The sequence below is a fragment of the Hippocampus comes genome, unplaced genomic scaffold (genome assembly GCF_001891065.2).
Source record: "Hippocampus comes isolate QL1 unplaced genomic scaffold, H_comes_QL1_v1.1 scaffold199, whole genome shotgun sequence".
NCBI lineage: Eukaryota > Metazoa > Chordata > Actinopteri > Syngnathiformes > Syngnathidae > Hippocampus > Hippocampus comes.
The window spans coordinates 272,954-300,819 of NW_017805372.1; the positions used below are offsets into that span (position 1 = coordinate 272,954).

At 45.6% G+C, this 27,866-nt stretch overlaps 2 protein-coding genes across 4 annotated transcripts; one reads left to right on the forward strand and one right to left on the reverse strand.

Annotated features, from left to right (window-relative positions):
• Window positions 1-959: 959 nt before the first annotated feature.
• Window positions 960-22,292, reverse strand: nnt (nicotinamide nucleotide transhydrogenase). Of its 3 annotated transcripts, none has more exons than XM_019872028.1 (22): window positions 22,215-22,292; window positions 19,028-19,235; window positions 18,594-18,823; window positions 18,252-18,469; window positions 18,045-18,132; window positions 17,422-17,510; window positions 17,152-17,339; window positions 16,855-16,988; window positions 16,583-16,774; window positions 14,746-14,899; window positions 13,811-13,972; window positions 12,748-12,858; window positions 11,000-11,145; window positions 10,602-10,797; window positions 9,917-10,150; window positions 9,271-9,431; window positions 8,061-8,240; window positions 7,279-7,438; window positions 4,671-4,752; window positions 3,660-3,778; window positions 2,860-2,975; window positions 1,009-1,152 (listed from the first exon to the last, which is right to left on the reverse strand). In XM_019872028.1, exons 2-22 carry the CDS (start codon window positions 19,179-19,181, stop codon window positions 1,009-1,011), a joined length of 3,258 nt encoding a protein of 1,085 aa, XP_019727587.1. In that variant the 5' UTR covers window positions 19,182-19,235; window positions 22,215-22,292. The 3 variants fall into 3 exon arrangements, with proteins under 3 accessions (XP_019727588.1, XP_019727587.1, XP_019727586.1); XM_019872027.1 differs by lacking the exon at window positions 22,215-22,292 and adding an exon at window positions 20,559-20,654; XM_019872029.1 differs by lacking the exon at window positions 22,215-22,292 and having other exon boundaries at window positions 960-1,152; window positions 19,028-19,181.
• Window positions 21,911-27,352, forward strand: ccdc80l2 (coiled-coil domain containing 80 like 2). The gene is made up of 12 exons (XM_019872030.1): window positions 21,911-22,502; window positions 22,728-22,816; window positions 22,894-23,064; window positions 23,179-23,330; window positions 23,795-24,136; window positions 24,454-24,667; window positions 24,765-24,921; window positions 25,181-25,317; window positions 25,431-25,582; window positions 25,675-25,778; window positions 26,647-26,727; window positions 26,838-27,352. The coding sequence occupies exons 1-12, from the start codon at window positions 22,223-22,225 to the stop codon at window positions 27,146-27,148; spliced, it is 2,190 nt and encodes a 729-aa protein (XP_019727589.1). The 5' UTR covers window positions 21,911-22,222; the 3' UTR covers window positions 27,149-27,352.
• The last annotated feature ends 514 nt before the right edge of the window (window positions 27,353-27,866 follow it).

Genomic DNA, 27,866 nt, shown 5'->3' on the forward strand with positions numbered 1-27,866 from the left:
GTGAAATAAATCATTTGGACACTTGGACCTGCACTGTAAATCCAGCCTAAAGGAGTAAAAAGTTGGGCTTTGACATGTCTTGAATGCTTACCGAATGGGACTTGTTAAACAATCTCGTACTTAAAATGCAACGACACGGACATAATAAATGCCAGATTACGCATTTCTCAAAAAACGGTTACAATTTATCCACGCACGTGAGCTGAAATATCTGACCGCAAGATCTCATCGCTCTCCATGGAAAAAAAAAATAAAATAAAAAATCTCCACATTCTTCAGGTTCATCTGACGCAGAAATATGTCTTTTGTTGTTGTTTTCACAGATCACAATGAATAAATACCGTAGATACATCTTTCGGTTGGACAGTGAAGAACAAGGTCCAAGACGAGGCCATTAAATCGTAATTCAAGAAGCGACGATGACTTCTTCACCATTTCTCAATACAGTATGAGACTGTAAAAAAATGTTTTTACAAAACTGTTTTGATCATATTGCTTTTGTTTTCCTGCCAGTCATGAAAATGGGCTTACGTGCCCTCGTGCTTCAGAAGCATTGCAGTAATTTGATCTATTAAAAAAGGGATTGTCGAAAAAAAAAAAAAAAAAGGGGGGCAAAAAATAAATCAAAGGCGTTCTCTGAAATGTCACTCTCTCGGCTATTAAAGAAAAAAAAAATACATGAGAGTTTCAATCTCTATTTCCTAAAAGTGTAATGTCACACGTCTAACATGTAATTCACTCAATGTGGATCGCCGCAATCTAAATGGCAGACCCTTCCTTCATCTAAACGCTAAACATTAAAATATGTAACGGCACAAACGTGACTTGTACGGTAACCGCTGCCATTTGTCTAATGGTGACGTGACGTCGTCGACGAGACTGCTGCCGCAAAAAAAAAAAAAAAAAAAAAAAAAAAAAAAAAAATGCGCACCGCCCCCGCGCCCCCCTTTATGTGCGAGGGGGGGTGGAGGGGGGAGGCGGGGTTTAAGGGCGATGGCGGAGCGCACCTCACTGAGCCTCGCGGACCTTTGCTTGCAGGGCGTCGCACGTCTTCTTGGCGTCGCCCAGCAACATGGCCGTGTTGGGCTTGTAGAAGATGGGGTTGTCCACGGCGGCGTATCCCACGCCCAGCGAGCGTTTCATCACCACCACCTACGGCAAACCGGAGCGGACACCGTCAAGACGGTAAGCTCTGTCCTTTTCGAGCGCCTCGCCAGTCCACCAACTTAGCGGCCATTTGAATTTGAGTTCCGAGTACGATCACAGAACGGATGACTCCGAAGTCAAGGTACCGCTGCACTGTATGCAAATTCCGAAGCCCTTCCAACTCAAGGATTCGCGAACATCTGCTGCATGAATTCCCTTCCCACTACTTGATCGAAGGTGATAATTTCATCCCCGTGTGTGCCAAAAACACACTTTGTTGCCATTTTGAGCGGAAAAGGTCAGGAAGTTTATTCCCCGAAATGGCTTATTCAAGCTTCACTTTGCAGACTGTTTAAAAGCATTTTCCTAAACAGTGCATGTTGCTCCAACTGCGCGCGCGTTTGTGTGGTTAAGTGCACAAACAGACGGCTTTTATTTCTATGGGGCGGAGGCAGTCCTCAGTTTACGACAGAATTTTATTTTACAGTCGCGACGAGACTCATATTTTTGCGTCCAAATTTTTGAGTTTCAGGCAACCTTTCGATAAACCGCCACTTTGAGTAAAGTGAGGGGAAAAAATGGCCGATGCTCTTTTGGCCGTTTACTGAACGGGGCAGACAATAAGTCACAAAAGCAAAATGAAAACACTCACAAGGAGCATGGAGCAGACGCTAACATGCAGAGTAACGTCATTCACTTAAAGACACACAACACAGATGTACGAGGGCGTGTGACATCTCAATTCCACATTTGTGAATGTATCTGTGAATGCATCTTGAAGAAAAAAGTTAAAATCTATATTGAAAGCCAGTTTGGTGGGTGCGCAACCAAATTCAGTTGCAACAATAGCAACAGACAGAAAACCCCGATTTCGAAATGCAAGGCATTCATTCTTTTGAGCCATATCACGTAGCCCTGCTTAGGCCACAAATATAAATCATCCATCTTTCTTTGATACCGATACAGTGAAAAAGAGAATCCCCTGTCAGGGTGTTGCAGCATAATCATGACCGTGTTTTTCGGACTACAAGTTGCTCTGGAGAATAAGTTGCACCAGTCAAAAAAAAGGGGTGATGAAGAAAAGCAAAAATATATGTTACTTCGAACTACATTGCATTTGAATTCAATTAATTCTTCAGCCCTGTGTCGTAGCCCAAAAATCTCCCATGGAGACAACTTTTTTTTTTGACAAGGGGAAATGTCATCGGGTTCATTTATTGCCCGCGCCAACAATTAGAGGGGTAAGAATCATGTTACTTGGCCTGCACTAACGCCTAAAAAAAACTGACAAAAAAAAAAAAAAAACCCAAAACCAACAAACAGTTCAGACAGCGAATGCAAAGTTTTGGGGTTTTGACAGCATGATATTTCAAAACCGAGGCATAGATAGAAGCCGGCCGGCAATAGGCTCGTGCCTATTCACATGTTGATTTAATTGGGTAATCTTGAAATATATATATATTTTTTTCTGAGTAAAGATTGCTGTGGGCAAAGCGTATCCAATCCCAGATCTCGGAGCAGCGCCATTCCACAACGACACAGTCAGCCCTAATAGGATCAGGATGGGACTGCACCTGGAGCTGTAACCATCCCTCTCTCTCTCTCTCTCTCCCGTTTCTCGCAACATTCACTCGTCTGTTGCTCTTTTATCTATTTTGGGCCCGGGGGACGTGAATGTTATGACGGCGCGGGCGTGTGCCAGATGTGTCTCACCTGTTTAGCCTTCCAGACCTCCAGCACGGGCATGCCGGCAATGATGGAGTTGGGGTCTTCCTGGGCGGCGGAGTTCACCGTGTCGTTGGCGCCGATCACCAGGACCAGGTCGGTCTCTGATTAGACACACCAGAATGAAATTTAAAGTCGATACTGCTGATAGACCAGCGCGTGTTCAAACGGGGCCATGGAGATCACTCTCCGTGAAACGTGTTAACGTTTACTTATTTGTACTTGCAGCACTTTGACAAATCACATCATGCGGTGGAATCCAAACTTGAAGGGGCCTCGGGTCTCAAAAGTACGACCGCCTCCTCTTCTTTCTTTCTTGGAACTAAATTGAGGTAAAACTCCTAGTTGCCTTTTAATAGTTCCAAGTCCCGTGGTAAAATTCACATCGAGTATCATCGAGCATCAAAGTCGTCAAAGGTTAACGACGAGTGAGGCAACACGACTTTACTTGATCGTTTATTTCACAATTTGATCGGTGGGCAGACCCTCCAGAGATCCAACTACAGTCTTTCTATACAAACCCATTCAAAAGTAACATTTCCATTTTGTTGCGTCCTACAGTTTGATGTTCTAAGGCACAGGTGTCAAACTCAAGGCCCGGGGGCCAGATCTGGCTCGCCACATCATTTTATGTGGCCCGCGAAAAACAAATCATGTGTGTCAACTTCCTTGATCCTTGCTAAAATCTGTACCGAAATGTCAAATTTTCACGTGTAATAAGAAATGAGTTTGACACCCCTGTTCTAACGTGATGAGGACGTGTACTCGGGTGTCCCGGTTCGACTTACCAGGGAAGTCTTCATTGATTTCATCCATCTCCAGGACAATGTCATAAGGGACGCCGGCTTCGGCCAATAGCACGTTGAGCTGACCGGGCATACGGCCGGCGACGGGGTGGATACCGAACCTGTGGCAACATCATGCAATTACTATTTTTGATCAAGATTGGCGGGGTGGGGGTGTGGGGGGGGGGATCCTCAATTCACAACTTCGAAATCCAGCAGGGGATCAAGTCCAGCAGGGGATCAAGTCATGTATTCCCCTGCTGCGCACATGTTAGTTTAATGAAACGAGAATAAAGTGGCCGTGTCGTGGCAACCGCCGTTTGGATCGGGATCAACTCGTATTAGTTTGGTGATTTTAGGCAAGAGCAGAGTGTAAGGCGGCCCGCAGCATCTGGGACATATTAGCGGTGGTGGCGGGATTTGAAGGAAGGGAAAAAAAAAAAAAAAAAAAAAAGACACTGGACACAGTTAACGTGAGGGAAGCGAGCGTGAACGTCTATGGTCCAACGGGACACCTGGAATATGAAATGAAATGGGATGCTAGTCAGGGAGAATTGGAATCCAGAGTATTCGAGTAAAGAGAAGGAATACTGCTCTTTGGTTCCTTCTCTTGAACTCTGACCACTCGTTTTCCCCTCTAATCAAGTACAAATGCCCCAAGTAGCTCGGAAAGCGGCAGCTGCCGCAACGCAGGCGCGACAATTAAACCGGCTTCCGCTCGGCCTTTCTAATTGTCCTTTCTTGTTGACCTGACCCCCCACTTTCCCTTCCCTTTTTGCCTTGATACCATTTTCAGTCATTGACATCATTGTAGCACATGACAATTACGACAAACGTTAGCTGGTTGGTGAAAACGTTTTATCCGAATCGAGTGGATCACAAACAGGGGGGGGGGGGTGCATGTGAGGAGGCAATCACTGCGGTCCAGCGGAGTCGTTATAAGTCAAGAATGTTCACTTGGAGAAGAATCGCCAAGGGTGGAGTTCGGGGAAGGGGGGTAGGGGGGGAACTTACCGCACGTCCTTGCCAGCATCTTTGAGATTCTTCACCAACTCGGCAATGGGATACTGTGCCTTCGCAGCACAAAGACCGTAACCTGTAAAAAAAAAAAAAAAAAAAAAAAGTGATTTATTGTTGTTTTTTTGAGTCTATGCTTAGTTGGATACTCACACAGCTAAACGAGGTCACCAAAAGATGAGAAATGGGGTAAACGGTACTCAAGGTAACCTGTTGTCCACTAATAGGGTTCGTCTCGTTTTGAATTTCATGAATGGTAACGACAGTTAAAGGCGCCTATTCAGGGCAGCAGCGTGATTGGCAGTTCATGCGGAGTACAAGATCCTCAGTCTGATCAGGCGGTTTCAGCCCCGTATAATCACCGCAGGAACATTTTTGAAGTGCAGTCTGCCGCTGACCCTCCGAGGCCCTAAACCGCTCACCGACTACCCGCTGTGACAGAGTTTTACAATCCCACAGAATGTGCTAATGCAGTTGTGAGAGCAAAGTGTGCTGCGAGTTAGAGGAAAAAAAAAAAAAAACCCAGTAAGCTTGCCAGCTTCAAAAGAGCTCCACTGCCCAAATCACCAATAAATGTTCGATGTTGCCACAGGGGTTGACATGTAAGATGTGGCGAAGCGTAATGTCACGAAGGAGGACTGAAAAGTGAGCATGTGAAATGTAGCAAGGAGACTGGAACTGTAGTGGTCATTTTTAAATTAACATTGACCCAGTTCACCAATTAACCAGCGTCCTTGTCTGGTGAGTGACGTGGGAGTCAACAAAAACCACTTGGGAATGTTTTGGTATTTTCATCTGAGGGTTGAAAATAATATCCCACCATAAATCAGTTCAACCATGTCTACAAATGCACTTATATGCCTTGAAATGTGTTTCAATAGAGATTCAACTTCAGTGTTAGCATGCTAACCGCTAGCTGACCATTCTGCCGGTGACTATGTCATGTACAAAAAAAGAATGCTGATTTGTGGTGCTTGATCTTTATCACACAGTGGGTTAAAAACCCCACATCCACATGCCAAACGCTCCAATGGTGCTAACGAACCTTAACAACCAGTCAAAAACCATCGCGCATGGATGCGTCAATTATCGGTAAACAGTTAAGAGTTTCTGACACCAAGGGGAAAAAAAAAAAAAAAAGATAAAAGAAAGAAGAAAATGATTCTGCGCAGTTGTTCTCTCTCTGCTTCCCTACATTCCACATTTTGGAGAAAAATAAACCCGAAAAGAGATGGCCCAAACAAAGCATGCAAATCACGTTTATTCCCCCCTACTGTCAAAAAAAAAAAATTCTTAATGTTTTGCCCAGATGTCACTCTAGTGAGGTGACAGACGGCTGCAATTGGTCTCAAATGGTCACAGTGGAAACACGGTGATGGACTAAAGAGGGCAAACACTCGGCAGTCTAGTGGCTGATTAGTGCAGCAGAGAAAATAATCAGCCATTTGATTACACGGTGTTCCAGCAATTATGACATCAGCGGCAGTAAAACCTTAACACGGGACATACTGCATTGTGATCGACTTGAGGTCACCTTATTTAAGTTAAACCTCCGTGGACAAAAAAAAAACGTAAATCAAACATTGTATCATGTGATGGCTCCACTGACCTCGAAGTAATTGTGACAGCGCGAGTATCCTTGACAAGGCTTTGTTGTGATTATTCTAAATTCTCATATTTTGACTCATGTTGACTTTAAAAAAAATATTTCTGGAATTCTTTTTTTTTTTTTTTTTTTTATTTGTTGAAAAGATGAAGAAAAACAAATCGAAAGCCTTTTTCCGCCACCGCGTCCAACTCAGACTTTATTTTGGCGCCTTTTCGGTTCGGCTGTCGGACATGATCACTGCTCTCGTCCGTTTGTAGCAGAAAAGTCAAATATTGTATCACAATAGTATACGGGCACAAAGTGAATTTAAAAACAAAAAAAAAATTTCACAAGTTTGTAAACGTTCATTTAAATGTGCTAAATGAGTCTCTTACACCTGGAAATTACAAAACAAACTATTGTCATGTAAGCCTCGACACTATTTTTCACGTATTTTTAAAATAACGAAAAATAGAACTGTGTTTTATAAAAACATTAAAAAAAAAGAGGCATAATGTCAATGAATGTTTTGTAAAGTGTACATTGACATATGTCCACAACAACTTTGGTGTGATGTTACCACCGTACGTGAAAACTGTGGGGACACCTTTGCACTCACAAAAGTGAAATTCCTTAAATTGGCAAAAATTAATAAATAAATCAATAGAAATGCGTACCCATCTGTTCATTTTGTCTTAACCTTGGCTATGTTTGTATGTTTTGGAAACCTGTCCTACATATCATACATTCATTCTGAATGGTGAATAGAAAAAAAAATCCACATATTTTGCATCATGTCTAATAATTGCATTGTAGCCGGTCTATTTATGAGACACGACCACACAAGAATTGCGTGCTCCTGTCATTGTAAGTGTGCATTGGGGGTGGGGGGGGTTTCAACCTTGTCAATTAGCCAAGCAAAACGGTGATGTAACACGGGTCAAGAAAGGGTTAAAGAAACAGAATATGCACTTTTCCAAAGACTGGAAAGGGGGTGGGGGAAAAAAAGGGGGTTACCTGGAGTGATGATAATGCTCTGGGCCTCTTTAATCATGTCGATGGTCTGATCCACGTTGACCTCAGTGTGCGTCCCTGTGATCTCCATGGGCTTCCCGGTACCGGTGGAAGACGTGCCGTAGCCCCCCAGGATGACGTTCGCCAGCGAGCGGTTCATGGCCTGATGGGAAGCGTCGCTTTCATTATTTTTATCGTCTCGTTTTGTGTCAACTTGAATAAAAGTCAGGATTGAGGGTAAATTGTCTTGAAAAGCAGACGCGAGGGCCTGAGGTTTAGCTCCTCAACAATCTAGCCACGATGATAACATGACAGTTCCTCCTGGTGGACACGAGAGGAACAATTATTTGACCATATTCGTTCCACAAATGTTCCCATGCAGATATCCTGCCAAATTGGTACAGAAGATCGGGCATTCATTGCTTTTTGCACTCCACATAAAACTCAGCAAACTCATTGTTAAGAAGGTGTGAGAGAAATGCTAATCTGCTTTCTGACGACTGTCGAAGCGCCCTTGAGCAAGGCATCGTTGTCTGAGCGAAGCCTTCAGAATTGTCATTTCAGTGAGACATAATCTGCAAACCGTTTTTCCACCTATAACATGAACGGCAAAGCTGGGTGATGATCCGGAGCCACTTTCAAGCAATGAGGTCTGGCTACTGCCTTGCCTTGCCTGAATCCTGGGATTATTTTGATGACGTGTTCTTCAAACAGGCTGTTTGGAAGGGGCCAGGTGTTTTGTCCCAATTGCAAAATGTGCTCCTGTGTCATCCATCGCGACTTACCACACACATGATGTAGGACAAAATGGCGCCAGACGATCCGATGAGGGCGCCGACGATGGTCAGGAGATTGTTGTTGAGCAGGAAGCCCTCGGCGCACAAGGCCCACCCCGAGTAGCTGTTCAGCACGGTGATCACCACCGGCATGTCGGCACCGCCGATGGCCGCGGTTAAGGTTACTCCCTGGAGTACAAAACAGAACAGTACGTTAGGGCCGAGACACCTGTGATTCGAAAATTGAAAAAACACAAGAGATGATGATGTAATACATTGACACGAAAGAGTGCTTTGTTTTGGATCGCCGTGAAAAAAAGCAAAGCAGCTTTGAAAAAGAAACGCCAACGGATTCATCATCATCATCATCATCATCCAAAAGCTTCCTGCATTGAAAATGACACATGAGGTGATAAGAGCCTGATTGGAGACGAGACATTTCGGAGCCAAGCCCTGATCGATCCGTCGGGGCGACGTGCAGATGTGTGGATCGGCTAAGAGCTCATTTGCTAAGCTACCAATGGAACATCTTTTTATTATTATTATAATAATGACTGAAATGCATTTCGCCTCATTAATTGGCCTCCCCTGCTAACTATGATCGATTTTTAAGGTAGCAGGGGGGAAAAAAAAAAAACGCCTCCCAAAAGCAGCCGCTGGTTATTGTGATCGCTCAATGTGTCATCATGACTCCGGTTCGCTAGAAACGTGAAGAGTTAAATGACAGAAAGAAATTGAGGTCAAAGAGTTGTTCGTTATTCTGCAGCTAAAATTTGAGTTCGGCGTCAAGGGAGCGAAACTCGCGGTGAACGTTTTTAAAAGGTTAAGTGTGACTTTATAGTGGTGAAGCCCAATATAATTAGAGTCAAGTGCAAGCAGGAAGCTGGCAGTTGCACAAAGTAGACTTTTTTTTTTTTTTTTTTTTTTTTTTTTTTGCCACGACGTTTGCCAGACTATTAACAGATTTCTGGGCAGCGCCTGGTGCCAGTGCAACAGGCCTCTTATTGACTAGCTTCTCTCTGGCCCGACTTGACCCCCTTCCCGATGGAAATAAGAAATCGAGCTTCTTGCATAAGCCGGCCGTCAGCATGAAAAGATTCCGATTTGCGCGCGTCGAAACGTCGCCATTAAAAAAAAAAAAAAAAAAAAAAAAAAAATGAACGCGTCGTTGTGCGCACGTGGCCGCGCTCCAGAACCGTCCGCACACGACGGGCCGTACCATGATGGCAGACAGAGCGGAGACTGAGCCCAGGCAGGTGATGCCCGTGATGTAGCTGGGGTCCAGCATGTAAGGGATCATCCCACCGATGCTGCCGGCCATCAGAGAGGCGTTCAGGGCGTGGCGGGCGGGAAGAATCAAGGGGGCGCTGTTCAGCATACCTGCGGGACGGGGAGGAGAAGAAGAGGAGCAAACGTCACCACTTCAGACTGGATTCACATTGTTCGGGTGATACCGTTGCAGCTTTTGGGACAAAATTTTGGGATGAACGTAAAATGCACGAAAACCCTTTAAGGTGAACTTAACCCTGGAGAACCCACGGGGTCAAATTTGGCCCCTATAAATTCTGCTACTCAAATACTACCCTAAAATCCCAAAGGGTCAAATTTGGCCCTAATCCTAAATTAGGATTAAAGCATTAAATATTTGAAAAAACATATATTTTGGTGATCAGTGAACATATAGCAGTCATTTAATGTAAAGTTCATCATTTTCCAAAGAAGAAAAAGGGTTCTTCAGAGTTAAATTTGACCCTGTGTAAACTTTAGAATGCACATGTCTGTTCAGCGTGCTGAATCCATTTCGCACAATCGCCCTCGACTTTTTACGCAGTGATATATATTTGCTCAAAAAGTCCATCTCCAACCTTGCAGTTTGCCGTAAGCCACCAAAGAGCCGCTGAAAGTGACTCCGCCGATGAAGGTGCCCAGGTAGGCCACGATCTTGGTCAGGTTGGCTGCGGGGTCGGTGGCAAAGTGAGGATACTCCACCATGTATTCGGCCACGCAGGTCAGCACGGCCGCCAAACCCACCAGGCTGTGGAAGGCGGCCACCAGCTGCGGCAGGTCGGTGATCTGGATCCTCTTAGCGATCGTCAGACCTGCAGAGGAGGAAACAAGTGATTAAGCGCACAGACATGCGAGGACATGCAAATCTCGTGAACACGAACAGAGAGCTGCCGGGAAGAAGACCTTTCTCAAAGAAACTATGCGTTGCCGATGGCCCGTTTGGCCATTTTCCATGTTTGGACCGACGGAGATGACGTGAACTGTTTAGTCTGGTCCTCGGCTTTGTGACTGGAACAATTAGCATTTCAATTAAATGATCTAAGTAAGAGATAGTGACTAACGCGCAATTCTAACGAGCCGAGACCCAACCCTGTGAATCTGGCGGCAACAATCTGTTTGATGCGCACATCACAAAGCTCATCTGCACGCCCCCCGCACCTGCTTCTTAATCTATCCAAGCCGACGTCACACACACACACCGCACATCCAAACAGGACACGTCTCCCGCGTGGCACAATCACGCGACGACAAATTCAGACTCACCGGCGGTTCCGCCGACGGCCATTGCGGCGCTCATCTGCGCCAGGAGCTCGGGACTTGGCTTGAGCGCTCCCAGAGTGGCGGCGATGCCGCCGGCGACTCCCATAATACCCAGGGCGTTACCCAGGCGGGCTGTGGACTGGTTAGACAGGCCAGCCAGGGCGCCGACGCAGCACATTCCGGAACCCAAGTACATCATCTGGTGAGAGGAGGGAATGTACAATGATTAAAAAAAAAAAAGACTGTTTTACATGGATGATTTGTTCAACATCTGGACTAACAAAGACCACATAAAAAGGATGATTACCTAACTTTTACATGCAGGAGTACGACTTTGATGGACTCTTAAAATGGACGCAGCGGATTCTACAGGCACATGACCAAGATCAAAATTCCCCCACCTGCTCAATGTTGTATCCCGACTGCAGCGCTGCAGCGTATCCGCCCACGAACACGCCAGCCGGAAGCAGATAGAGGTAGTTGTGCTCCGGGGGATCACTGGGACGCTTGAACATGTCCAACATCTTCTGAGTCACCAGGAAACCACCTTGGCCAAACAAAATGGAAGCTTAAGCGAGGTATGCGCATCACGATAATTGAGCATCCCGACATACAAGAAAAAAGGCGCATATACATACCACGCTTTTCACATAGCGGACTCACAAAGTGCTTCACGCGGTTCAAATAAAAGCAAACAAAGAAAAAAAAAGAATCTAGTCTTGCTGAAATGCCCGTCGAAAAAATGTTTTTCTTGCTTTTTAAAAATGTCCACCGTAGAGGCGGCGCTTGACGCAATATATCACCTTTAAACCGTATTATGGTCAAGAAAACTTTTGACTTGACTTCCCCTTTCAAATGTTATTGGAAAAAAAAAATGCCTGGCATATGGAGGATTTAAGTCGAACTGTATTTGTTAAAACGTTGCTCTCATCGTGAAACGCGAGTGATGGCTCGTGACCATGCGTTGTAATTGCTGCCCACGTGACATGCCTGCGGGAACAAGAAGCCCCGTCATGCGATGCCTTCTTCGAAACAGGTGCGCAAAATTCAACGGACGGAGTGCATGAATTTGGAGCCAAGTCGCGTGCGTCATCCATTTGCATGGAATCAAGGTTGGCTGCTCCCCGAGGTTTGTGGCTTTAGCGGTATACCGCTTGGGAGATGTACATTTTGAACCGTGGATGAATCAAGGGTAAAGGAGAGTTCAAAAAAAAAAAAAATGTCTTGGTTGGAGTATTTGACAACACGAAAGTGGCTCAAGTCATCAAAACGCAAAGCCTTTTTTGCACCCCAAATTCAAAGTTTCACCATCTGTCACGGTATCAGTGACGGGCGGCGGGGGGGTGATGGAGCCGTCGAGTCCCCAAAGGCTCAAAGGCACACGACCTTTCAGGCCAGCGGTTTACCACGCATGCCAGTATGTTTACTCCCAAGCCCTTCACATTCTGATGGGGTTCCTCACGTTTTGACATGTTATGTTATGTCGAGTCTTTCTACAGATGAAAGGCAGATGATGGGCAGCTTTTGGAACAATGTTTGTTGCCCCAGTCGATCAAATCAAGCTTGCTTGGCTGGCCCCGCGGGTCACGTGGACCACCGCTCAATAAATGTTCGATTCATTTTCGGGTTGACAATTAATCCATTTCTTGTACCCAAACCCGTTATTCGTACACGCACTGCTCCTTCTTATTTAATAGTAATAGTTAAAAACAGTTATGTGACACATGGCTTCGGTTAAAGTTGCTTCACATTCCACTATGGACCGCTTCCAATCTGTGTTATGCCCTATTAGAGACTGTCAGGTTTCGTTGCCTGTGACCCGCTTTTATTTTGGCGGACGAGGGCTTCTCGTCTGCGCCGTGACTGCCGTGGCGACCGCTTGGACAGTTGAAACAGCTCGGCGGGAATACCGCGTCAAAAAGCCACTGGAGCTTGATCAGAGCGGGTGGGTATGAAAGAGGGGGGGCTGTGGAGCTGGCTCAAGAGGAATATTCTCGTACAATCAGTATCAAAAACCTGTCAATCAAACATTGACACTGACGTTTTATTGGCCGGTGCTGACGGCGATCACCGTGAGGTTGCGTCGGCACGCGCATGTGTGTGCGCGTGTGTGTGTGTGTGTGCGTGTGTGTGTCGGGAAGGGACTCACCAGCTATGTTGACTGAGGAGATGAAGGCGGCGAGCACAGCCAGTGTCTCCGCCGTGCTTGTTGGGGTGTAGCCACCTCCCATCAGGGCCAGACCACCCACGGCCGTGAGACCTGCGCGCAGTAGACGTTGGGAAGATTACGTCCGGTATGCTTTCATACGACATTCTAAACTTGGGTGAAGACCCCTGGAGTTAAGGGAAAAAAAAAAATCCTTTCCAGATTTGGAGATTCCAGAATAAGTGTGCGCCCCACTTGATTGCATTAATGACGTACGCCCAATAAGAATGGCAATCGGCATTCAAAAGGACTTCAGCAAGTAGTGTGCTTCAAACAGGCGGGCCCCGAATTTCTGTTCCGCTGCGACAACACTCCATGACTTCACATTCATATTTAAGAGTTTGTGTAGAATAAGGTTAATTTCACAAAGAATCAAAGGGTAGGAAAAGTCCCCGAGGAGCATATGAGACGAGCAAAGATGTAAACATAAAAAGCAGTACAGGCCTAGTGGCCAATAAAAGTTTAACAGGATGTGAAAAGTGTCCGCGTTCGTTCCCGCCGAGGCTCGGCGGCCTCACTCTGATGTCTGGGCGAGCCGCGCGCGACTAAATGAGCAAAGAGACCACCCTGACCCCCCCAAAGATCACCGCTGGTTGTGTTACTTCCTACCTCAGCGTGGGTCGCCGGGGTGATCAAAGCCACGAGAACACACACGTGCACTTACCTCCCCGACCTTTGGACCCCGTTGTGTTAAGCGGCAGTCAACGACGGGAACGCGATCTTTTGAAGGTTTTATTTGGACTGAAGGAGATTTACATTTTCGTCTTTAAAATTGCACACGGATGCCGAGAAGCGCATTGCCTACGTAAGAGTCGTCGCGCCCGAATCGCTACGCTAACGTTTGGTCTCAATGTAGCATTACCGCTATGGGGAAAAAAAAAAAACTGTATGATGACTGGCCAATCCGAGTGGAAGAAATGAAAATCAATTGAGACAGCGCAGTGAGTGACGCATCCGAACAAAACTGTCCATATTGCGGACCTAAACAATCCTGCACACCACTGACCTGAGATGGCGTTGGTCACGGACATGAGCGGCGAGTGGAGCGCCGGGGTGACACCCCACACGGTGTGGTATCCCACGATGCCCGCCAAGCCGAAGGTGGTGACCATCTGGGTGAAGGCGGCGTTGGGAGCCGCCAAACCCAAACCTAACAGCGTGGTGAAGCCTGAAGCGAAGGAGGGAAAGCGTTCAGCATTTAAAATGACATCAGATGCGTTAAAAAAAAAAAGATTCATTGATTGTTCACGGTGGCATCAGTTGAGGCAGATGCACCAACCACTATGCCACCGTGCTATTTCCAATTTCTTCTTCTAGCCCAATCCCACTAATGGAGTTTTGAGTCGTTTGCCACCTCGGCATATGCACATTTTCCTCATTTCCTGTTGCCACGTGAAAAACTCTCCCGACGCCCCATCAGCACGAAAGTTTCTTTTTCAAAATGACTCCGTGACACGTCCACTTTAACGAGCGGGGAAGCAGGAAGTGGCGAGTGGTCGGCGCGCCTAACGACGGTGGCCGACGACAACGTGTGATTCGAAATGAAGTGCGTGTGGAGCACTGACACGCCGCCCCTGCGCGGCACCGCGGAGAGCCGCGGCGGCGGCGTCACTTCAAACGAACGCTCGGCGTGACGCCGCTTTTATACCGCGCGTTTCCTGACACTAAGAGGGTGCCCGTTTCGGGGGTGTCAGTGTGCGAGCGCTCGCTTTTATCTGGCTGTGACACTTCGCACTTCCCCGTGCGCATTCCGGCGCTGACCTAAAAGAGCTGATGATTAACCTCCACCTCGTCGCAGACCCCGACCTCCCGAAGGCTGACCCATGAGTCCAATGAGGACAATTAAAGCAAAACGAAGTCCAGGGGGTAGAGGGGGGGGAGCCCACGTTGAGAACTCCTGAACTTCCCTCACACGTGAATGACACATTCAAGCACACCGACCTCCGGTGTACGCGCCGGCGGAAGTGAGCGTCGCCCTGAAGGGAGAGATTTGGGAAGTCTTCTCGGCCTCCAGCTCTTTGACGGACTTGGGTTTGGGCGGAGCGGCGGTGGGCATGTTGTTGGGCTGAGGTGCCGGGAAGAGGATCTTTCCATTCTGAAAAAAAAAAAACAAATGAACACAAAGTGAGGCACAAGAGAAAAATGAGGAAAAATTACAAGGAAAGAAAACAAATCCGTGATATGAATAGCGGTAATTTATTGCCAACATTTATTCAGCGATAACCTGAACTTTTGGTTTCCTCTTCAGTCCCGATGACCTCAATCTATGTAACATTAGACGAAAAACATCCGTGTAGGCAAACTAATGGCACGCATGGTAATATCTGTTACGATCGCGTCATTTATAGGTTGTGCAACATGTTCAGTGAATAAATACGGATAAAATAGTCGACTGCAGATCATTTGTTTACTGGAAAGAAACTTTTAGATGCCGGCCCAAAACTGATTAAAGCACAAGAAGCTTCCCAACAATATGATGAGGATGGATGACAAAGTGCGGTCGGAAAAACGATCAGCTATGCATCAGCTCTGCCATGACTGGTAATGAAAGCAGAGGTCACGCTTCAGTTCAAAGCCTGTAACTGAACCCTCGCTGGCCACAACATTAGGTACACGCCCACAATCTAATAGGAGCGCTGCATGTCTACCTTGAAGGAGGCCAATAACTCGCTTTGATTGACACTATCGGAGATAATTAAGATTAAAAAAAAAAAAGACAGTTGGCGTAGTGCTGTAAAACTACACATCATACTTGCGTCCTACAATTTCACCTTTGTTGCGGTCAACTCGGTACTTAACACCGTGTAAAATAAAAAACAGGAGATCTTCTGAAACGGCAGTCAGTGTACTTAAAGATGTCACTCGTATAATTTGGGCTCAGCAATTTATCGACATCACGGTGCCCCAACTGAGGATAAACGCGAGAGAAAATGGAGCGATGAATACATTCAAGTGTGTCAAATAACTCAAACAACATGTTGGATATTTGTCGCTTGGTCGGTGAACTGTATAGAAAAAAAAAAAAGTTTTAATTTCCATCCCAACGTTAAAAAAAAAAAAGATTCAGTTACTGGTTTGGAAAATAGAAAATGGGCAAAAATGTTGATCATTGTTTTTCCAAAGTAAAAATAGATGCTTGCATTTTTTTTTTTGATACAAAGATAAGTCTGCTTTTCATTGCTTGCTACACAAATGAGATAGAGAGAGAGAGAGAGAGAGAGAGAGAGAGAGAGAGAGAGAGAGAGAGAGAGATCTGTAAAGTGGGATATTGCCATACAAATGTAAACAACAGTAGTTACATTTGAGGGTCAGCTTTGTCTGGGAATCACAAACTGTAACTTGTTGTGAGGGCGACACCTAGTGACCATGAGAGGAAGATACACATTCTTGCTTTGCCCTTGCAAAAATCTCGCAGCACCCCCCCAGGAGCCTGTTGACCAAAAGCGATCATTCTGGGTTTTTTTTTTTTTTAATTGAAAGAGTCGGAGATTCACAGTTTGTTTGTACCTTCGACCATTTAGTGGAACAGCATTTAACTGTTCCGTCTGTCACGACACGGCTGACAGACAAATGCCCGAAGATACATTATTTGCAGTCAATAACGAATCATTTTCTGACTAATTTAGTGGTATTAGACAATTTCCCACAGAACACCCGATGACCTATCACCACACGCTAATCGGCTGCAATACGGCGCTTGGGAGTCATCGTTCTCAATCACAAGTATCAAACTCAAGAGGATTGCGAGAAATGTCAAAGACACGCACACATTTCGTACCTGCATGACAACAGAGCCTCTGACAACGTGATCCATGGTCCCAAAGTCAAACGCGTCCTTCACATCAAGGTAAAAGTTGTCCTTGTCTGGACTGATGGCGCGCAACAGTTTTGTGATATTGTTGGAGTAGAGCGTGCTGGACTGCGTGGGCAAGCGGCTGGGCAGGTCTGTGTACCCAATATGGGTTACACCCTGCGAAAACGAGAGCAATAACACTTCTGAGATTTTTTTTTTGTCTTCGTAATGACTGAGTAACTCTCAGGCGCACTCACATTGTGTACAGACAGCTCCCCCGGGACTGTGGTCTCGATGTTTCCACCGGCCTCAGCGGCCAGGTCCACCACCACCGATCCATCCTTCATGCTCTCTATCATTGGCTTGGTGATAAGGATGGGGGCCCGCTTACCTGACACGTGAAAACAAGGAGCTGTTGAACCCACGATACATTTGTGGTCACATCATGATCGAATCTTGTAAGTAGGGGTGAAGTGAGGTTGCAAAATATGTCCCGCGGTCGGCCCCTGAGACACAGTATACGGTACTGCTTAGAACACAGTTTCCGTGCATACCGGGAATGAGCGCGGTGCTGATGACAATGTCCACCTCCTGACACTGTTTGGCAAACAGCTTCATCTCGGCCTCAATGAACTCTTTTGACATCACTTTGGCGTAGCCTCCTTGGCCCTCTCCAGACTCCTTGAAGTCCACCTCGAGCGGTTCGGCGCCCAAAGACTTGAACTGGTCCAAAGCATCAGCCCTGCGGGAGAAAATGACGGCAGCCAATCGTAAGCTTGCTTGTGTGTGTGTGTGTGTGTGAAATGTATGAAAGAGAAACACACCTTGTGTCAAAGCCTCGAACTATGGCTCCCATGGCTCTGGCGCTGCCGGCCGCTGCTAATCCAGCCACTCCGCCACCGATGATTAGCACCTAATGGAGGGGGGCCGCAAGGTTCAATCTTAGGGCTCATTTTATTTCTGTATTTACTGAAACAATCTGTGTAAAATGTGTCAAAAGCAATGTTAATAGTAATCTTTGAGCAATTCCGCTAAATGTTTTCAGTCCCTGGACTAATCCCGTACTTTGCGTTTCTTAACCGAGTGCCCGTCACCTGACATCACTCTGATCTGTACGTGAATACCGATTCGCCCTCTCCGCAGAGAAACACACGTACTGGTTGACCCTGATCTCCAAGACCCTCATTGATTTAAATTCTGTTGAATTTCGGTCGTTTTCTCCGAAGGTCCACAAGCCACTACACCCTGCGGTCATGTGACATCTTCAACATGACAGTTTCTAATATTCAGACTGAAATCGGTTCAAGAGCATTTAATTACGCTGCTCCTTCCGCGGGTCACCATTGTGAATGAGAACTGTCTTAAGTGACCTTTTACATGCTCATATAGAAAAACGTTAATAAAAGAGTAGCAATTAAAGGTCACGACAAATACAGAATACACGCACCTTAGCGGGTGGCACCTTCCCGGCTGCAGTGATTTGTCCTGTGAAAAAGCGCCCAAAGTTGTTCGCAGCTAGCACGACAGCCTTGTACCTAACGAAAAGAGGGAATGAAATGCATTTAATTTTTTTTTGTTTTGACACAATGATATAATGTAAATGGAGGACCAACTGTATTGTCACCAGCTGCCATTGAAGGCGCCATGTACCCACCCTGCAATGTTCGCCATGGAGCTGAGGGCATCGTAACCCTGGGCGATGGTGACTCGGGGCACCTGGTCCATCGCCAGGACGGTGGCTTTCTTCTGAGAAAGCATGTCCATCAGCTCGGGGTTCTGAGCCGGGTAGATGAAGCTGACTAAAGTGGCCGCATCCTTCATCAGCTCGACCTCATGGATGCCCAAGTCCGGGTTGAAAACAGGAGCACGGACCTGAAAGCAGATGATTTGGAAGGGATGAGCTTTCTTTACTGCTGATCCTTTGGAGCCCTTAGCTGTAAAGGATGCACAGCATGTTAATTTCCAAATGAAGGGCATTGGACAACGCAGGGCTTACCTTGACCAACACATCGGCTGCAAATACATCTTTAAGGTCTTTCATTGTAGCTCCAGCCTGGGCATACTGCTCATCTTGGAACTTTGAAGACTCTCCCGCGCCGGTCTCCACGACAACATTGAAGCCCTGTTTGACAAGCGCCTGGACACCAGCGGGAGAGAGCGCCACACGCCGTTCATTTTGAAAAATTTCTTTTGGGACGCCAACTGTGAGTTGTTTGTATGGAATTCCTGCAGAGGCAAAAGGGCAGACGACAAAGGTGCACTTGAGCTCAGCAACCGTTTTTTTTCAAAGAGTGCAGCCATTAATACCATTTACGATCTATATTTTTTCATATTTCGTACGAGATAGATAAGGGAGAAATCAAAATTTGATTGTCACAGCAGCAAATGCCCTACGAATGAGCACAATTCATCTGTGGCATTTTACACTACCTGGACTGGCACATCTTCCGAGGGCGTGATTGATCCTGAAAAATCGTACGCATGTTGTTTTGATAGTTGGGGCATGTTGCAGTTTTAAACAAGACACCCCGCTGAGGACAGGGGCCGAGCAGCCAGCCGCAAGCACGCGTAGGAGGCTGGCCATGGTGCTCGCACACACACAGCAGTAGGAGCTCAGCCGCGCAGAGAGCACTTCCTCCTGGCGAAGAAGGAAAAGCACCGTGGGTAAATGAGAAGACACTGGACAAGAACTTTGGTAACAAATACTGTACATAAATAACGCTTTTTAAATTAATTAAAAAAAATTAAACCATGCCACACTAGAGGAGCTGACCCAACCAGGGACAAAATTATACATCACTTTTAATCAAGGTGTTATAATAATCGTTTGAGCTTTTGAAACATTAATTCATCCATGTACAGGTTTTTTTTTTCTTGTTTATTGTTCATTAGGGTCACAGGAGAGCTGGCGCATTCACATTAATTCACATCACACTGCCAATGGGAAATCCTGATTTTTTTAAATAAAATGTGCATCGTCACATTATTAGTTTTAGCATTAAAATATCCAGTATCCTTTATTGTAGCACCGACAACAATAACAACCATTCATACATGAACTCAATCGCCTTAACGCTGTCATGTCAGAGAGGTGACCCATATTGGTCAACTTGATTCGAAATTAGCCAGAGGATCAATATGTTGTCAGAGGGGAATTAACACAGAATGTCTAACCCTGATATGCTTTGCAATGAAAGGACACGTTTAGGTACAGTTCGATTAAGTTCTCAGCAAGTAATGAAGTTATCCAAATGATGGATCGACAGATAGACATAGGCTACAGATAACGTTTAGTGGGATGGATGAATGGATGGATGGATCGATCGATCAAATTCAGCAGGTTAACCTGCCAGATGGTGCCGCGTTCTAGCACGTCATCATTTTAACCGTCGTCACCAAAATGAATGAAACTTAACACGTCACCAACACGTCCAGCAATTCACGACCTTGTGGAGAAAAAATAAATCTAGTTGCTTCTGCTGAAAATGTCACGCAATAAAAGTGCGGAACGGAGGCAGTTAGTTCTTACAGTCCAGCGTATTGACGGATGCAAATTTCAATTCGTTTTTTTAAAATATGACTTTCATTCAATGGCTTCCAAATGCCACATTGACAGTGTCATTCAGACGACCTGAGAAGTTTAAGCACGAAACGGAAAACGTTTCCATTTAGAAGGTCCATGGTATCACGCTCACGCGAGCCACAGCGACATTCATCCATTAATGTTTTTTTTTATTTTATTTGATTGTGTCCTCTGGCCGGCGTGCACGTAGTGGGACTAGCTAGCAGTTAGCATGCTAGCCGCTGAAAAATGCACATCTGTCTCGCGCACTGGAAGGGCAGCGAGTGAAATTTAAAAGAACGGAAAGGCCCGCACACGTACGCGTGTGGCTGCACGACACGAACGCACGTTGAAAAACATTCAAAAACAACAGGGATTGACGTCATAAAGTCCACTGACCTTTGCAGGGGTCTCGTCGGTGTCTTTTTTAGTGTGCACGGCCGAATTTGAGGCGACCCGGAAGATGTCAGCCGAAGCGGCCGGAATATCATTGGAGCATTTGAGGATGGACGAACTCGTCTAAATGTGCAAACTCTCGTTTATGCTTTTGGGAACACTATTCCAACATAGTGACACGGTTACGATCATGTTGAGCAATTTATTCCATACAAGTGAGATTAATCCATGTATCATCTTACAACCTGGGAGCAATTGTATCCCATTGTTACAAATTATTCCTTATCAGAAATAAAATATGAACGAGGAGAATATTACATTATTTACAATATAAATAAATACATCTCACAATATAAATCTGAAAATGAATTCCGTCACTCATCCACTTGGAGGCGCTGTTTGACCGTTTCTGATGTTTTAAATCATTTTATTTTAATACAATCATGAAATGGCAATTGCACTGCGGGCAAAGTGAAGCTTTTTCTGAAAAAAAGAACCACTTAAGTTTAGTTTGCATGATTTATATTAATTATTTAACCAATTAGGAAAGTGTTTGGTTTCACTATTTTTTAAAATGGCAAACATGTAATACTGATTACAATAGTTTAACGAACAATACATACATGTTTATTTATGTACAATGTATATAACATATGTATGGACTCTCTGTATGTATGTCTAAGAGACAGACCAATATGTTTTTTTTTCCAGGGCCGGTACTGATTATTAGCAAACATGGAGGCTGATGACCGATATTTGCAGCCAATTTGCAGAAAAAGGCAAAATATTGGTGGGATCAGCGCATTCCAACATTACAGTGTACAAGCATTGTCATTTGCCGTTTCTACCTATCTTCGTATCCCCACACACCTTCTGAGAGAATTATATGCAGGTCTTCGTAATATTGTCACTTTTTTTCGGTTTAAAAAAAAAAGGTTTGATATAATGAATGCATGAGTAGCCATTGCACCTTTTCCAAGGTGAGTTTGATTTGATGTTCAACGCAAATTGCAACCAATGGATTTTATGTTCACATAAAAACAAAAGGTCATGGTGAGGATAAACGCTCTTCCCCGGCACCATTCATCTGGACTTGCTTATGTGGCTCAGGGAGAGGAATGTATAGTAAGGATGTCTGTTTTCTTGTTTGAACATTTCTTCCCATCGCCATCTGCAACTATTTGGCACAGTTACGTTTTTGCACGCCACGCCAGAATGAGCTGATGCAACAATACAACAATAGTGTTTCGTATGGTGATTTAAAGTTGATATGTTATGATGGTCGTGTGTGTGTGTGTGTGTGTGTGTGTGTGTGTGTGTGTGTGTGTGTGTGTGTGTGTGTGTGTGTGAGGCGCACAAGCCTTTGAAGAAAATTCCAACCGTGTTAACAAGCCTCAGCCTAATGCAAACCAGGAGTGAATGTGGAGAAAGAGAGAGGAAGGTCTCCGTCCTCACTCTGTCTGCAGGCTTGAGGGTCTCACGTTAAGTCTTGTTTTGTCCTTTTGCGATCTTATTCCCTAGTTTTTCCCAACCTTAATGACGGCGACATTATTTGCATTTTTTTTTCACATGGATTCATGCATTTGGCTTGTTTCGGTGTGACATTTGACAGCTTGTTCTAGCAACGCTTGAATGAATGTTATGAGTTGTCTGACCAACCAGTGAGAATGTTTTGCCGCTTCTGCACACACTGGCTTCTCGTCGCTGCCCTGTGGAGCTTCAGTGACTCAAGCTCATTGGCCGCGCGGCGGAAAGTCACTTCCAGCAAGTCCAAAAGCCAGCTGGACCCCAATGTGAAGGACTGGGGAGACTATTCGGATCTCCCCCCGGGAACGGCGCTGGGACTGGGCCTGAATGAAGACAGACGACATGGACACGACAACAGAGAGGGTTGGGGATCGTCATCGAGCCTCGCTCCCGATTTAGATTTTCTCTCCGACTATGCAGGCAAGCAAAATAGAACGGATGCATGTTTGGAATATTTGGTTGCGTCAGAAGTCATGTTTCAGTCCCAATGAAATCCGTTGGGTAAACATGGCGCCGTAATGGATTGAAATCTCGGAGCAGCCGTCGGGTCCCCCTGCTCAAGAAGACTTGCACTTGACTCCTACTCAGCCAACAATTTATTTCACGAGTAGATGCGCACCCGCCATTCTCTTTTCTCGCCCGCAGGTAAAAAACGACTGTGGGTAATAACAGCGCCCACTTACAATGACCACTACCTTCGTATGATGGAGAAACAGCTGGAAGACATGGATCAGGTTCTTGAATCGTGAAACAAGGGATGGGCTTTGTGCAGGTGCTCAGATGTTTTTGTTTTTTTTTTGGTCTCCTTCAGAAATCGCTAAACTGCCGTCTGGCCGAAAGAGACACTTTCATCGTCACCGTCATCCAAAACGCTATGATGGAAGGAAGGATCCAGAAGACGACCGTTCAAGGAGAGGCCACGGTGGAGACACTGGACCCTGACACTGTCACCAAGCTGCTGCACTATCTTGAGCTCACCCAGGTAAAAGAATAAAGACAATTATATCTGCGCGATGAGGAACGGTCCACTCATATGGCAAAAAACATGATGTGCTATGGCGACCCGTAATGGTCCAATCTTTTTTATTCGTTTCAGGACCAAGCGTTTCACATGTTGGTGCTGAAAAAAAACCTGAGAGTCAGCGAGCGGTTCCCCTACCCGGTTCGGGTAGAGGCGATCTTGGAGGTCATTGATCAATTGCCCATGAGGAAGCTGGAGAAGATAACCAGAAAAGGATCCAAAATGAGGTTCTGCGTTAACACTTTGTACCGTATTTTCCGCACTGTAAGGCGCTTCGGAGTATAATGCGCACCTTCAATAAACGGCCTATTTTAAAACTGTTTTCATATATAGGGTGCACCGCGTTACAAGGCGCATCGAATAGAAGCTACAATCGTGGCTGCAGTTGCATTATACATCCACTAGATGGAGCTACGCTCAAGTGAAAACAATACAATACAATACAGATTTATTTATACAGAGCCTTCAAAACCGCTGCAGCCACAACAAAGCGCTTTACGGAACATTTAAATGACTGCGTCCAAGGAATCAGAATATTGATCCATATATAAGGCGCATCGGATTACAAGGCGCACGGTCGGCTTTTGAGAAAATTGAATGCTTTTAGGTGCCCCTTATAGTGCGCAAATACGGTACCATTACAAAAGAAAATATTCAAGCTTTATGTGAGCATTGTTTCCCAATTTCCCAGGTGTGAAAGCACGAAAAAGAAAGTTGTGGTGAAAAGGAAAAAGATGATGAAGAAGAAGAAGAAGAAGATCATTCTGAGTCCTCAGAGGAAAAGCAACCGGACCTCTGAGGTGACCCTGCGAAGGAAGCCCCGGATGGACAAAAAAGCCGTGCTGAAGAGTAAGATCCAAGACATTCTGAGCGGCAAGTCCAGGTTTGTTATTTGGAAAGTGCCGGCTGGGAGGAGAAAGGAGTCCACCGGTGACGGCGGCGCTGCTGGCGGTGGCAAACAGGAAGAAGAAAAGAAGAATACACAGCGTCCTCCTGCTGTGTCAACAGGAAAAGAGGAAGTGAAGCAAGAACGGTGATTTCATTTCAGATTTCTTTTACATTCACTCTCAAATACAAAACTGTCACCAAAACTAACAAGGACCAAAAATCGAAACATATGATTTCTTGTAAACCAGCTTTCATGGCACTCAACAAACTGCTTGGCCAATAGCAAGTACGGATTATGTTACCGTTCCAAGTAGTGGTGGGGGGGGGGGGACAAGGGTGCATCCGACAAAACATTCGTCTTTGTTAGATTTCACCCCTCCATGTCCAAACTGCGAGTGAATGGCGCTCGCATGAAGCCACCATTTTACATCACGTGTCCCCTTTGTCCCGATTGTTATGCAGGCCTGACGCCACATCGGACAGAGGGCCTAAAAAACACGCCGAGGAGAGTAAAAAGGAAAATGAGCAAAAAGAAAAATCCAAAAAAAAGGGCAAAGGGAAAAAGGGAAAGAAAGGGAAAGGAAGAGGCAAGAAATCTCATAAAGAAGCAAGTGAGAAGGACAAAAATGCCTTGAAAGACTTTCTGGATCATTTAAAGGGGAAGAGAAGGTTGATGGTAAGAATACCTTAAGCGTCACGTGCTGTACAGTTTACGGTGCTTGATCGTGTGTGTGTGTGTGTGTGTGTGTGTGTGTTTGTTGTCGTGGTGGAAGCTAATCTCAACCCCGAGCAGCGACGCAACGCTGTACGTGCAGCAGAGCGACGAGAACGAGAAGCAGCGCTGTGAGCTGGCCACCCGCAAGGTCACCGTGGCGACCATCGTGGGCAAAGGCAACGACGCCACCCTCACGTTGCAGCACCCGCAACTCGGTAGGACGGCTCGGCACGCATTTCGCGGTCCTCGTCTAGTCGTATTTATGACAGATAACACGACAAGAATATTATTTTCAGACTATTTTTTTTTAATTCTAAAATTGACATGGGTTCCCACAGCAACATACAACAAAAATATCCTCATTTTCTCAACACAGTGATGTCGTCCTGCTTCCTTCCTATTTTATTTTTTTTAATAAGAAGTCTTTTGAAATTATTTTCACAATGAGCTCATTGTGTATTATTTGCATTGAAGAGTCCGAGCCTCCATTCAGTGAGCTACCAGAACAGTTGTCCGATTCAGGCCTGATCTCACTATTGCGATCCCATCTGGGTTTGTCGTCGCCTGATCTTTTTTCCATGACCGTCACCGACTACGACATCGGGCCCAACGTAAGATTAAATTTGGATTCCATGCAAATTCCTGTATGACAATATCATTTACGGCGCTGATTAAGTCCGGGGATAAGGGTTCTTGCATCCCGTTTTGATTTCTTCCCCCCTAGAGAGTGTTTGAGGCGCCTCCATCAAGCCTCGCTATATTCGACTACATCGACAACTTTCCCTCAAGGCGCCCCGAGAAAGAAAAAGAAAGGAAAAGTCCTAAAGCGTGTGGAGCTGACAAGCAACAACCCAAAACGGAGAATTCCCTGCTAAGGTAAAGCACGCCCACACACGTACAACGAATGCCAAACGACCCAAATGTTGTCCAACATCATCCTCACACTGAGACTGACTCATCCTCGTTAGGTTCGTGTCCAAGAGGAGACTGCTGATCGTCTCTGCTCCAGCTGAGGACGACTACTCGTTTCAACAGCAGTTGTCCGCTCTCAACGGGCAAGAATGTCACCTTGGTTAGCGACGCGCCGCACTCACGCTCGGCGGCGGCGCAATCTACCGAGAGCCAATACAACAGCTGTATCCCAAAATTCTACTTTGACGTGTTTTGAGCGACACTGTCAGGAACATGTTTGAAACCAAAGGAGCAAAAATTCAACAACACTTTAACTAGTACCGTATTGGCCCGAATATAAGGCGGTGTTTTTTGCATTGAAATCAGACTGAAAAAGTGGGGGTCGTCTTATATTCGGGGTCTAGACGTTATACCCATTCACGACGCTAGATGGCGCCAGATATCATTGAAGCGAATGCTGAACTTGACTCCCCAGGCCAAAGTGAACTCCTGTCACAAAGAATAAAAAATAAAAATAGCGGTAGCACGAAGAAGAAAAATAAAAAATAGCGGTAAGAAAGAAAAGAGAAGAAAATAATAGAAGAGATAACAGAAAATGGAGAAACGTAGCGACAATCTGGAGAAAAGTGGGTCGAAGATCGGCCAGGTTAACCGACAGCTGAGAAGTTATGATGTAATTTACATTTCAAAAACCAGAAGCCATTCATTTACGAATGTGATAGCACTTTAGTTTACATATTTAAATGTTCAGATATTAAGATTTGAATGAGGCAAACTAACATGCTTTTGCTCTCAAATATATTGTTAGAATCATTTGTTTCAGATGCACTGTAATTATTTTCTGTATAAAAATTAATTTGGTGTTCAAAAACGCTTTTTTCAAACTTCAGTCTTGAAAAAGAGGGGGTCGTCTTATAATCAGGGCCGTCTTATATTCAGGCCAATACGATAAGTTAACCTTGTGTATGAAATACGCAAAATAAATGTCCGCTGTCTTGCCTTGCGGAAAGTATCTTTGCTTCTCTCAGGTATTCGTCACATTGCCATGTTGAAGCTAACCGGGGTTGGAGAGAAAGCTTCCGGGACTGTTGAGCTGTTTCCGCTCAATGGTGACTGCATTTCCTGGTCATTTCATTTTTTTGGGATTTTTGCCTTCATCTTGAGAGGTTCGCCATTTTCTATTTTCATATCACGTACATCTGTCACCACCCCCCTCCAGGTCGCAGTCAGAGTGAAGTGGAGCCGTTGTCCCGCGTGGTGGTCAACGACCTGCGCGAGCAGCTGAAAATCAGCAAGGACTACTTCAGCATGCTGGTGGTGGGCAAGGACGGCGACGTCAAGGCGTGGTTCCCCTCACCCATGTGGTCTCTGGAGAACGTATACGACTTGGTCGACTCCCTGGAGCTGCGTCTGCAGGAGGAGAAGCTGCAGAGACGGCTCGGGATCCACTGCCCGGAGGTGCACGAGAGAGGAGGAGGAGGAGGAGAGGGGGAACGTTACCACGGTTACGGGGAAGAGCGTCGCCGCTAACAAGGAATGAACCTCGGATCACACACGAGACATGTCAGAAAACCAAAGACTTTGCTTGGAGAATTTTTGGATTCGATTTGGGAATGAATCATAGCATATTGCACGAGTGTCGGAGGAATGCTGGAATGGCAACACGTGTGATGTATGTTTCGCCGGCTAAATGAGCATTAAACTGTTGAGCAATCAGTCAATCGCGCCCATCAAGGTCATTGTCGTTACATTTCTGTTGGCCTCTGACGGCCTCCTAACGCAAAGGCAGTTTGCAAAAATGGACATTAGACTGGAGAGCCAAACCCTCGCACGTTAGCTTAGCTTTAGCTAGCTGGTACAACAGAACGCGGGGGGATTTAAAACTTTAACACAAAAACAAAACACAACACTGGGTCTGTCATTGGCCAGCGAGGAATCCTGGCGGTTAAACTAAGTTATTTTAAACTAAAAAGGAAAACCTTTCCGTAAGTTGACGCGACTGAATTAGCATGTCGGTGGACACTGCGACATGATTTCAAAAAAAGTGAATATGAGGCTTGATGAAGCGCTTTGGACGACTTGTGTCCAAGATAAGTGCACTTTTTCAGTTTTGGGACTTTGATGTACGGCAAAATTACATTTTGTAATCCATTTCAGTTGATCGGGATCTGAAGTTTGAGGAATGCTTATCCTCCCAGGCCTATAGAAGGCCTACAAATCAGAGGGAAAAAAAAAATTATTCGCTTCA